Source organism: Poecilia formosa, unplaced genomic scaffold, assembly GCF_000485575.1.
Source record: "Poecilia formosa unplaced genomic scaffold, Poecilia_formosa-5.1.2 Scaffold271, whole genome shotgun sequence".
Classification (NCBI taxonomy): Eukaryota; Metazoa; Chordata; class Actinopteri; order Cyprinodontiformes; family Poeciliidae; genus Poecilia; species Poecilia formosa.
This window is the reverse complement of record NW_006800210.1, coordinates 791,140-803,358: the sequence shown is the minus strand read 5'-3', so window position 1 is coordinate 803,358 and position 12,219 is coordinate 791,140. Positions and strand designations below refer to the sequence as shown.

Here is a 12,219-nt window from a genome sequence, read left to right as displayed (position 1 = left end):
TTCTCAAGGAACCCACACACACACACACACACACACACACACAAGCGCGAGCCCCGCCCCCCCCCACACACACACTCTGTCTGTTTTTCTTCTTTAAAACTAGTTTATTCAAATACATACATTTAGCTCTGACTTACTCAAATGCAAATTTTCCCAAATGACCCACCAGTAAAATGGTGGCCACTTGACATGCATTTTGTAGAAGAGAAAGCAAGACAATAAGTATAAAATGAAGTTAAATTTCTATAACAGTTTTCGTATAAAAACCCCAAATAGAAAATGAGAATTAAAATATAAAACGTAAAAGACTTAAAGAAGGATAATGTATTTTTTTTATATCTTTTAGAACAGGTTGGGGTGATCATTATTATATATATATAGCCTATATTTTTTTTTTTTTCAGTTTACCTTTTCCAAGTTTCACAAGCAGTTTTTTCATTCTCGAATACAGTCATGTTTTTCTATCGACCTTTTTTGTTCTCTTGCACCAGAGCAGGTGAATTCCTATAACTGTACTTAATAATCTCATCTTATCTAATTATGTCGGCTGTTCTTATTTAATCTTCCAGGAGGAACAAACTACAATTCTTTCTTTCTGCGCATCATTTCTCCTGCAGGACCACTCTCTGCAGCTACTCTTTTTCGTAAGGCTTTATCATTTCAAAGAATTGTTTTTGTCTCCGTCCTCTGACTTTCCACCCGTGCGGGTGTGTGACACTTCTGGCTGACGCCGGCAGGGTTTCCCCTGGTGTCTTACTGGAGATCGGCCGCTGTGAGCGCGCTGATAAGCTTCGCAGGAGGGGAGCTCAGCGTAGCAGCGGCAGGAGGCGCAGCAGCGGCAGGTGCGTCCTCCTCTTCCTCCTCCTCCTCCTCCTTGTTCAGCATCCTCCTCTTGACTCCGCCCTCCTTGCTGCTCGTTTCACGCTGCGAGGATTTAAGCGGGCCCGCCGGAATGGTGAGGGCTTTCTGAGACTGACAGATTTCAAAACTTGACGGGTTTCGGGTTTCGCAGGTAAGACAGCTTCGATTCGCAACCCGGGGCGCGTAAAGCAAGAGCACAACTGTAGTCTGCGTGGGAGTCCACGTTTAGCGATCTTCTCACTTTTACAACTCTTGATTCTGTGCTGCTTTCACAGCCTACACATTATATCACATTTGGGTACAGGACCTACAAGCGGAGTTTTGTTTTTGTGTTTTGCTCAGAGATGAACTCTGAAGTGGATTACGGAGGCTCCGGGAGCAGCGGCAACGGGAAGCTGCGCCAGTGGCTCATCGAGCAGGTGGACTGCGGGAAGTATCCCGGCCTGGTGTGGGAGAACGACGAGAAGACCATCTTTAGGATACCATGGAAACACGCCGGGAAGCAGGACTACAACCGGGATGAGGATGCCGCGCTTTTTAAGGTAAGAGACAGCGGCCATGGATGAGAATAAAACTGCCAACTTATCTAAATATTTAGGCTACTGACTGAATTTAAACTTATTGTTCGTTCATTTAGAATTAAGTTCTTTTTTAGTCACTTGTTTAAATACTGATGCACGGTTGGTCTGCGGAGTATTTATGTGTTATTTCATGTAGAATGTATAGACTTAAAGATGCAAGCAGCAAACTATAAAAATGAGCCAAATTCAATTCAGTTCATGTGATTTAAATCACTACAAATATGTGTTATAATTTCAAACAAGTCTAATTCATCTATCGAAATATAAAATAAATCAAATTCAGTAAAAGTTATCAGCTTTATACACTGAAATTTTAACAGCAGACAACATTTAACATGCTATTTAAAATTTAATGTAAATGTAAGAAAAAATACATTATTTTGCGAAAATATAAAGTTTTTGAGTCTAATTGCGCCACTCATCCTCGCATTCCTGCACTGCAACCTTGTAAGATGTGACCCACTGCTTATAGATTGCCTTTCTTTTTTTTCTTTTGCCATTTTTTCCCTGCGAATTGTCTGCAGGCATGGGCGCTGTTCAAGGGCAAGTTTCGGGAGGGGATCGACAAGCCGGACCCTCCGACCTGGAAGACCCGCCTGCGCTGCGCCCTCAACAAGAGCAACGACTTCGAGGAGCTGGTGGAGAGGAGCCAGCTGGACATCTCTGACCCTTACAAAGTGTACCGAATCATCCCCGAGGGGGCAAAGAAAAGTCAGTGACTCGAACGCCACCTGTACATCGAACAGCTGCATGAGTTTAACTGGGAAAGGGTGACGCTAAATCTTTTTCCGTGTTGCACGCAGGGCCCAGACCGGAGGACAGTCCCCTGAGCCCAGTGAGCTATCAGATGCACCATCCATACCCATCTGTACCTACTCAGGTAATTTACATATGCATACGAAATAAGCGGGGCGGGGCCTCAGAGAGACAGCAGACAGGCTGCTGAATGAAGCATGGAATGTTGTTCGTGCATGAATGAACTGAGAAACAACAGCTTCATGATGTGTTGAATGATGCCGAACAAACATTTGTAAAGGGAATGTACTTTAAATAACAGTGAAGGAAAAAAATTGCATAAGCTTAAGCAACTTTTGAACACTTGGTTCTTTGAAAAACATGTTTGAAATGGATCGTTGAACCCAAAACATTTTAATAATGTAACCTTTTGCTTAAAAGCTTCTTAAAGTCATGCTTGATGTATGTGTTTGTAGATACCACAGTACATGCCAAGCTCTGAATGCAGTTGGAGGGATTACTGCCCAGAGCAGCCGTCCCTGCCCGACCTGCCCTTTACTCAGTGCCCCTGTCCGCCCCGCAGCCTGCCATGGCAGACCCCATCCATGGAGAACGGTACGTCATTTCTATCTATAACAGCTGCATGAGACCTATCCGTTTTACATCCACTTTTTTGGCATGCCAAGCTTGACTCCGTTCCTCTTTCTGCGCAGGATACCAGCTCAGAGCTTCCATCTACTCCTACGGCCCCACAGACAGTCAGCCCTCGCCCTTCCCGCTGGACGCCAGCATCAGATCAGCAGAGGCTCTCTCAGGTGCACATGATACACTTTCACTTCACCTTTTTTTCCCCCTCTCACGCCATGAAATCGTAGGGTCACTGTAAAACAGGAAGCTGTAAGGCAAAATGCTTCGTGCAGATTAAAATATGCCAAAAGAAGTTTTTTTTTTCCACAGCCATATTAAAGATTTATATGCGCAGAAATCCTGTCGCCTGCCTGTTTTGTGCACCCAAAATAAAAACAGATAATCATTATGTCATCAAAGGAAAGCTTTTCAGAGATGTAACCAAAAACATGACATTTCAGAAAGAAGTGAGCAGTCTTTTCAGCCCCAGTGTAGTAAGTGGAAAAAAAAAGTTTCTTTATCAATTAAACATGTTCTTACTATACACACTAAAACTAAATATGATCCCGATAATCAGTTGGATAGAGATGCACCTACATAAATTTGACTACATTTAAAGGTACGATGGTTAAATTCTCAAACACATCAGGTCAAACTATAATAAATTGAAAAGAAGGGCTTAATGCCATTTTGCAGGGCATTAGTGTGAGAACAGGGCATCTAAGGTCTAAAGTATGACACAAATCTTGCAGCACAGATCCTGTTTCCTAAAAAGCAGTTTTGTCAATTTCAGGTCACCTTCTACTTAAATAAATGTGGTTCCTGATTGTTTTCAGGAAATATTTCAAACTGTTTTGATCCAACTACAGTTTTGAATCTGACTGTACAGGTGACAGAAGCGTAAGCAGGTTGAAAAACAGGCCAGGTTTGTTTGACCCTCTTGTCGGTTTTCTTTCCTCGAACAGACTTCCGCCTCCATGTGTCGGTGTACGTTCGGGACACTCTGGTGAGGGAGGTGACCACCTCCAGTCCGGAGGGCTGCCACATCACGCCGAGCCCACCAGAGAAGCCCTACCTCCCGGGTGGTCCCGACGTGGTGCCGCTGCCTGTGGACACCCAAAGGAGGGTGGACGAGTGCCCGCCGAGTCCGCCGACCGGCCTGGAGAGCGGGGTCCTGCTGTGGATGGGCGCTGACGGACTCTACGCCCGCAGGATGTGCCAGAGCAGGGTGTACTGGCAGGGAGGCCCTTCAATGTACGGAAACAAGCCCAACAAGCTGGAGAGAGACATTGTCTGTAAACTTCTACATACACAGGACTACCTTACAGGTGAGACTTCAGAATGCGTGATCAAACTCGATTACAAATGCACTATTTTTTTTTTTTTTTTTAATAATGATTTAGGAAAAATATATGGATTTTAATGAGGTTACTTTTAAAATGTTACATTTTTGTATCAGTTTTCTTTTTGTTTGGTTTTTGAAAACCGCATTGAAATTCACACCCTTTCCTATTTAAATTGAACAAAAGAGGCTTTATTACCAAAACTAATGTGGCTTTTAATTAGAAAAAGCCACATTAGCCATGTTAAAGGGACAGTTTTGATTGTGAAATCTCATGAGTACCAAACTTGCAGCTCATTTACTGGAAAGGCCCCTTGGTAGCATCTAAGAAGAATTGTGGTGACCTTCTTCAAGTAGTTTTCATGATAAGCTGTCAGTCACATGACTTTTTACAGAGCCACATCTTCCCCACCCACATGCACTGACAGCCCCAGCTGTGACTGACAACTAATTGTATTTGCATGCTTAGTGTGACCAGGACTTTCCATTCACTTTACCCTAAAATGTCATACCACTTCAAGAGAAATTCTGGCGAAATCATTTCAAGTCCTCAGACTTATTCCAGATAACATAGCTGTTAATAATAATGTAAACCTGTGTTGTTTCCTTTTCCCCATCACCCAGAGATCCAGAGTTATGGGCTCCACGGTCGGCCGCTAAGTCGCTTCCAGGTCCTGCTGAGCTTTGGAGACGAATGTCTAGATCCTCAGAGGCAAAGGCGAACCCTCACAGTCCAGGTGACTGCTAGACTCCATGTTTAAGAAATCTTACAATGGCTCTTTGTGTAGATATATGTCAGAAGACGCTCTGATCAAAATGAAATCATAGTTTGATTTTCAGCGTTACGTTTTGAAAGGTTTCAAAAAAAAAAAAAAGTAATGCTGAACTTTTAAGTTTGTTTTCAAAACTTAAAAATAGGACTTGAAAGTCTGCAGGAACTTCTCCATTGTCAAGATGCACATTTTGTTTCAAAACTAAATCTAGGTTTAGAAAAAGTTGCTAGGAATCAGCGTCAGTCTGGTTTCAGGCTTTAGGATTACCTCTCACATCTTTGATTTCTACAGCAGCATAAAGTTTGGGAGATCTCAAAATGACAAGGAAGGCTATTTTTTAGCATGGCTAGCCATTCTTAATCTATTAATCAACTTTTTCGGTAATTTGTAACATTTCTTGCTATCAATCGCCTTTTCTATCTGCAAGTTCAACAGGAAAGCAGTCAAGATAAATCTTAGTCACAGAGAAATAAGAAAAATAATAGGATTTAAAAAAAAAATCGCTTTGAAAAGTATTTAAATAATTGAGTTTTTCTCACCATAAATTCAGCTTTTATGTGAGCAACTGATAGAAACAGACATGCAGAAATATATGTTACAGTGCACAGGGAACCAGGTTGTATCTGTGATCTTTGTATATAGGAATGAGACTGTGTGTTTTTTCAGAAGAAAGAAAGAAAGAAATTGAATTAGCAAGTCTGTGGTAAATGGCAACAAAGTGCAACTTCCTTGGATCTTGCTAGCCTTAGAGCCTTGGCAAATGAACAAACTCATCTCAAGACTTTTAGCAGTTTAAAATGGTATTTACGCTTTGCTAGTCAAATAAAAAAGAATAATAACTCAAAGTGTAAAATGGAGCCATATTGAAGTGTTTTCCTCCCCTCTGTGTGTTTCAGGTGGAGCCGCTATTCGCCAGGCAGTTCCTGTTCTATGCCCAGCAGACTGGTGGCCACTACTACCGTGGCTACGAGCATCCCACAGTTACGGAGCACATAAATGCCACCGAGGACTATCCGAGAGCGATCACGCATCACCACAGCAGCAGCCTTCAGGAATGAACCGTGAGCGGTTTGAGTGACTGTGAAAAACTTCATGAAGCAACAGAAGCATTTTTTATTTTTTTTAAATACATGGCCGTGAAATCTCAGGGACAAACAAACATGGACAACTGTGTACATAAACTGAATATTTAGTTAGCCTCTGTTTACTTAGTTTTCGATTCTGTGTATTGAACGTGTGACTGAATATGTCTGGGTGTGATAAAACCAAAAATTGCTGCGCAGTTTTATTTTAACCACACATTATTCGTTTTAGGAAATTTAAACTGACAGCGGAGGTGATTGTACTAATGAACAAAAAAGACTTTTGTGCCTTAAAAGAATAGTGCAAAGCATAAATTTTGTTTTGTAAGATGATAAAGGTACGACATCTATCCTGAGATCCACAACGTGACTGGCACTCGACTAGCTTAGAGTAAAATTGGAAGCAAGAAGGTCTGGCCTGCTTAGATCTCCAGCAAAATCCACCAAAGAGCTACCAAATGTTTGATTAAGTTAGAACAACAAAAAAAAAAAGTATTGCTTTCTTGTTGGGCCAAACTTTCATTTTCTGTTAGTGTGTAACTGTATCTAACTCACACTTTGCAATTACAGTGTGAAACTGAGTATTATCGTTTTTTGTCGTAGAACCCAACAAGATTTTAAATGTGTACTTTTAAGCCTTAAACAAGTTGGAAGGGTTTTTTTTTTTTTTTTTTTTTACAAAAGGTCAGTTTTGCAAATTTTTATGAGTAAGCTTACTGGCTCTACTTTTGTATTTTATTTACATGAGAAAAAACATACATTCTCTCTGTACAACTAAATATCAGCTGGGGTAAGAAGCTGCAAGTTTTTTTTTATTTTATTTAACAAACCTCTTGTAAATAGGAATTTTTGCTACATATATATATATTTTTGCTAGTGGACACTATTACTACTGTTTGTATAAGAAACTCAGGGAGCTGAATGTAGATAAGCTTCTTAACTTTTACTTTGTATTAAATGTTTCACATCTGAACAGAGCTTGTTTTGATCTGAATGTCTTTTGTCTTCAAGAATAATTTGTGTTTGTATATATATAAAAAGGAACAATAATAAAAAACAACAAGACACTGTGAGAAAGGCCATGCTCTCTTCATAATTGTGTGAGCTCGCCGGATAACGTCAGTACTATCTGTGCGTGGTTTGCACAGGAAGTGTGGTTCACATGCAGGATGACGCTGGTTAATCAAACTCCGGGTTATCGCAAACAGTACGATGACATCAAGAAGGGCGGAGAGAGAGAGGAAGAGGTTGGCCGCGCTTTCCGCGTAGAGCAGTGGAGAGAAAGCCTTCCTGACTTCTGCTAGCAGAGGTGTTTCCACTTTTATGGAAAACAATCGAAAAGAAACCACAAAAACATTTCTGTCAGCCGCAAAATAATTCAGAAGATGAGCAGGGAAGAAGTTGTCATCAGTTGAGGAGGTTAGGTTCCAAAAAAATAAGTCAGAGCACGGTACTTTGGAAACCAGTGGTTGTACTAAAAAGCACGAGGAGGAAAACAGCTTAAATTATTTTCACCAAAATTTTACAACCTACCAAGAAAAAAAATCTCAAACATTTTTTCTCGGTATGTTATAAAATGTACATACACTTTATGTGCACAAAATGTTCATTGGCACATAAACATTTTGTGGACACGTGCAAAAAACAAACAAACATTAAAACTTGTATTTCCACTGTCTTAATCAAATTGTTGGTCGTTTTAATAAACTAAGTAAGTTTTTTCTTTTGGATAGGCTATCTTGTTGCATTGATATAAAACTATTTTCCTTCGCCAACCTGCATCCTTTCACTCATAAGTTGTGACAATCCTCTGCTCTGATCCCAAATGAACTGCAAGAAAGTGAAACGAAATCAATACAAAAGTGACACAACTCACCATTTTGTTGGGATATTTGCTTAAGTGACAACTAAGGCCCTGTTTACATGACAATGTCAGGACAGTAGATTGGAAACGTTCTGTAGCGTTTTCAATAGAGCATTTGCCGAACAAAAACACAAAAGTCTGAACAGGGCTAAAAACACAATGCAAAGTAAGTCTGTGTAAATGCAAACCAAAAATATTTGTAAACAATGATGCCAGTCATGTCACCTTGCGCACTCAAACCCGATTTCTCCTCTGCACAGCACATCAGCAATGGCGGACCTCTGTGTTCTGCTGCACCTCTTGAGATCAAGAGGCATAGATTACATGTGCCAGATCATATGTGCACTTCTGAAAGACATGACTCTGGATCAGAAAGTTCACAAAGGTTACCTGCCTCCTACAGGCATGGCAAGCGCACTACCTCGTCTCCAGTGCTGTTGGAGTTTTCATCTGCAGGTGCAGGGGCACCTACAGGACATTATCTGAGGGTACGCACAATTCTATCACTGCATCTGACCCACAAGAGCACAACCGCATCTCTAACATGCATCGTGTGCATGTTGCACAAAACAAGCACAAGACAAAACCACAAAAATACTGGCCACATGTGCGTAACACACATGGCACACAAAAACAGCAGATCTAACAAATGAGACAGACAAGCAAAGTCTACCCGTCTGGTCCACGGGAGGTGGAGGATGGCGATTCCCAGGTTCAGGGGGGAATTGTTTGAGACTTCCAGGGGAGGAGGAGATGAAGAAACAATGTTTACCTAACTTCAACTCTTTTGGCAAAGTTTCGACTAGATTTAACGGTTTAACTCTCCCGCACGGTAGATGTCATGTTCGGCCAACCGAGTGACCCGTCAGCTCTTCAGTTTGAGAAACCACGCACAAAAAAGCTGTTAAACAGGAGATAATGCCAGAATCACACACGGTAAAAAGTCCAGGCGGAGTTCACTGGACCCCTCTAAAAACTACAGGAGGGTTAAAACTCTGCTCATTTTTAGCTAGCTTCACTACATAGTCACATTCAGCTTGCAGAAAGAGCACCAAGATGGCAAATAAACAAAAGTCAGCTCACCAATAACACTCAGGTTTAGGACGTAAATGTGTCCCCGCCCCATAGATTCTCACAGATGTGGGCTACGTACAAGATGTTTTGACATAAAAAACATTTTCTTTCTCTCTTGCTTATGTTAAAGAGTTTTAGATATTAAAAAAATCAAATACATTTTTTGTTTTTACTTAAAGGAAAATCTCAAGGTACGCACTGCGCGCAAAGCCGTACAGCTGCAGGCGTTACTGCGCATGTGGCGTATTTTCCATCCGCAGTTTTGCAAACAGTTTTTTTTTTTTTTTTCAGATATGTAACAGAAACCATTTTAGGAAATGTATAAGCAGTAAAAGTTAGCTTGACTTCAACACAAGAATTGGTCCCTGATTCTCCAAAGTAGGATTGCTCTTGCAGCCATAGCTAAGATAATGGCTGCTCATAAATATTCCACAGAACCTCACCCAAAAAATGGCAAGACTAATCACCTTGCTAGCCAATTATCTTCAAACAAACAGAAAATTGTTGTCTTTCTGCCAACGACTGTGTTTTAGCACATATTTAAACTTGGCTCGTTCTTCTCATCAGCAATGGGAACTATTTTTTTACGTACATTAAAACAAAACACATCTGCTCCAGAAAAACAGGTAACAAATATGCTCCACAACAAAGTTGAGCCAAAACAAATCCTCTTTGATGCAATGAATTTCTCCATCTGCTCATTTACCCAAAACATCACGTCAGAGTAACTTTTTCTTTCATCTGGTGTTGTGATCTTTTCTCCTGAATGGAACAGAGAATAAAAAAAAATATTGTAAATAGAAAAACTCCCCCTTTTCACCTTTGTTACTGTAAACAGAGCAGGGTGAGGAGCGGATAAGGTTTTAGGCTTTGAACCTATTTTGTGAATGAATCCGTGGGAGGAAAGAGAGCTAAGTTTAGAACACAGGCGATCAAAACAACTCTTGTCTGCACTGCATGGCCTTCCCCTAGATGTAGATGGGAAACCAAGTCAGAAAAAAAAAAAAAAATGGTTTGGGGTGTGTGAATGCAGACGATAACAGAAATCTGAAAACAAATGACTGAGAAGAGCAATTTGTGGTTTGTACATTCAGAAGATGAAATTTAATGGGTCAACCTCTGCAGCACATCTACTCTGCCCTCAAATAACCCCTCTCATCCAATCAATCTGCCTCATGTGAGCTGTAGGCGTGTTCTTCTCTCCTCTACACCACTTCAGCAAAAGAGATGCTCGTTTCGTGAGTCCCTACACCCACAACCATCTTTATCTGGGATTAAATAACTGTGTTTGCTCCCCCTAAGTAACGGCCCACACCTTCCCCACCCTGCATACGCCCTGAGCCAACCCTGCCTCTGTCCCTCCCTTAGAACAAGACGCTGACAATGACAAACGGCAGCATGTGCAAGGTGATGAGCTGGAGCTTCAGAAATGAATAATGAAAGATGATCGTTTGAACAGATTTGCACACAAACCAACTGTCTGTAACCATGCATTCACTGCTGGTTGTTCAACCGAATGTGACATTTAGACATGAAGTTAAATTTAAAGTCTAACTGGAAATGCGTTTAGTCATCACGAGTTAGTGAACATGACTGACAGGGGCTTTAGCCGAGCAGTGTAACGGGAGAGAAATTGAGTTTGAAAAGAAAAAAAAAAAACATGGTTATCAGACAAACTAGTTTGAGTATTTAAGAAACTGTTGATCTGCTAGGATTTTCCCACACAACCATCTCTCAGGTTTACAGAGAATAAACGGGCTGGAGACGATACAAAGACAGCAGTAGCTCAAATAACCAATCAATTTAACAAAGGTATACTGCAAACACTTTCTAAAACACTATATGAATTACAATAGCAGAAGACCACAGACTAACCAAGAAATGGAAACATTCAACAATTAGCTAAAGCTCATCAAAATGGGACAAAAAAAAAAGACTGAAAACATGTCTCCTAATTCAAGAAGTCTTAATTTCAGCTGTTACATTCATAATAAAGCATCAGTCCATCCTGCCTTGTAGCAACAATTATGAATGATGGTGCCGGTATGATGGTATGTTTTTTTTTTGTGTTTTACTTTACATACTTTGGGCCCGTTACTGTAACACCTGAGTATTGTTGGTGACCATATCCATTCCTTCATCACCCCACCTGCCTTCTGAGGGCTACTTCACCATGGCAATACATCACGTCACAGAGCTCAGCTTACCTCAAACTGAAAAGGTGGCAAAAAGTTTTCAAAATAATAAAAAAAAAACATTTTTGACATCTTGATTGCTTCAGCATTGCTAGCATGACAAAGAGGTGCTACTGGAGAGCTTTTCTATCAGCACAGTGGAGATGGTACAGTCATGATCTGGAGGTTCTCTCTTCTCCAGATCTGTCTTTGTCCAGATGCCCAGACCTCTCAGGTCTTCTGGTTCAAATCTGCTCTGAATACCAAGAATCTGAACCAAACACGGAAAAGCAGCATTCAGTTTTTATGCTCCACTAATCTGGAACGAAGCCAGATTCCAGAAAGAATGTTGAAACCCTGAGTTCTTTTAAAGAAAGAAAGACTAAAACCCAATTTGTTTGGAGTTTCTTTCCATTAATATCAAGTCAAACATTAACTTTAGTCTGTATTCCAACTTTCTTTCCTTTATGTTACTGCAATATGTTCTTTTGTTTTCATCATACACTTTGATGAAAGCACTTTGAGTTATCTGAAATGTGGTTTCCAAACAAACTTGCTTTGACTTGAGGTGTTTGTGCGTTGATGACTACGAATAAGGATGTTTTTTCAGGACGATACTGTCCTTCCGATTCTCCAACCTGGATGTCCTGCTGATTGCCACTGGACACTTTTGGGGTTCGAGACCAGTTGTAGACCGTAGATGTCCTTTGTGAAGCCACCTCTAACACAAAGAGCAGTGTTCTCTCCAGCCAACTGGACACTGGCATCAACCAAATAAATGTAATCATCAACAGAGCACATTTTTAAAACTTATTTGCTTTTGGTTTTAAACTAACAGCTGATGAATGGCTTGTTTTAGTTCAAAGGCAGTTTTTAATAATTTGCTTCCTCCTTTTGGTTTTAGAACAGTTTTTTAAAAACATCTAAAGGTGCAAATTAATACGCTATTTATGCTCATGGTAGATATGTGTAAACTTCCAGCTGCGCAATATGAAAGACTCATGTTGGAGAAAGGTTAAAAGCAAAGCGGTAAAGATGTCACATCGTAGCAACTCGACCTTCAAAAGATATTTTTATCTGACAGACCGTTCAACTTCAAACTATTA

General features: G+C 40.6%; 1 protein-coding gene across 1 annotated transcript; it reads left to right on the top strand.

Annotated features, from left to right (window-relative positions):
• The first annotated feature begins 814 nt into the window (after nt 1-814).
• LOC103151115 (interferon regulatory factor 4) lies at nt 815-6,481 on the top strand. The gene is made up of 9 exons (XM_007570976.2): nt 815-1,012; nt 1,204-1,403; nt 1,967-2,153; nt 2,246-2,322; nt 2,654-2,792; nt 2,891-2,992; nt 3,770-4,132; nt 4,771-4,883; nt 5,816-6,481. Exons 2-9 carry the CDS (start codon nt 1,206-1,208, stop codon nt 5,975-5,977), a joined length of 1,341 nt encoding a protein of 446 aa, XP_007571038.1. The 5' UTR covers nt 815-1,012; nt 1,204-1,205; the 3' UTR covers nt 5,978-6,481.
• Nucleotides 6,482-12,219: the final 5,738 nt, after the last annotated feature.

Excerpts from the sequence above, each read along its gene's own strand:
- LOC103151115 (XM_007570976.2), top strand. The coding sequence starts at position 1,206 with ATGAACTCTGAAGTGGATTACGGAGGCTCCGGGAGCAGCGGCAACGGG. Across the intron at positions 2,793-2,890 it reads GACCCCATCCATGGAGAACG|GATACCAGCTCAGAGCTTCC; the intron begins GTACGTCATTTC and ends CTTTCTGCGCAG. Across the intron at positions 4,884-5,815 it reads GGCGAACCCTCACAGTCCAG|GTGGAGCCGCTATTCGCCAG; the intron begins GTGACTGCTAGA and ends TGTGTGTTTCAG.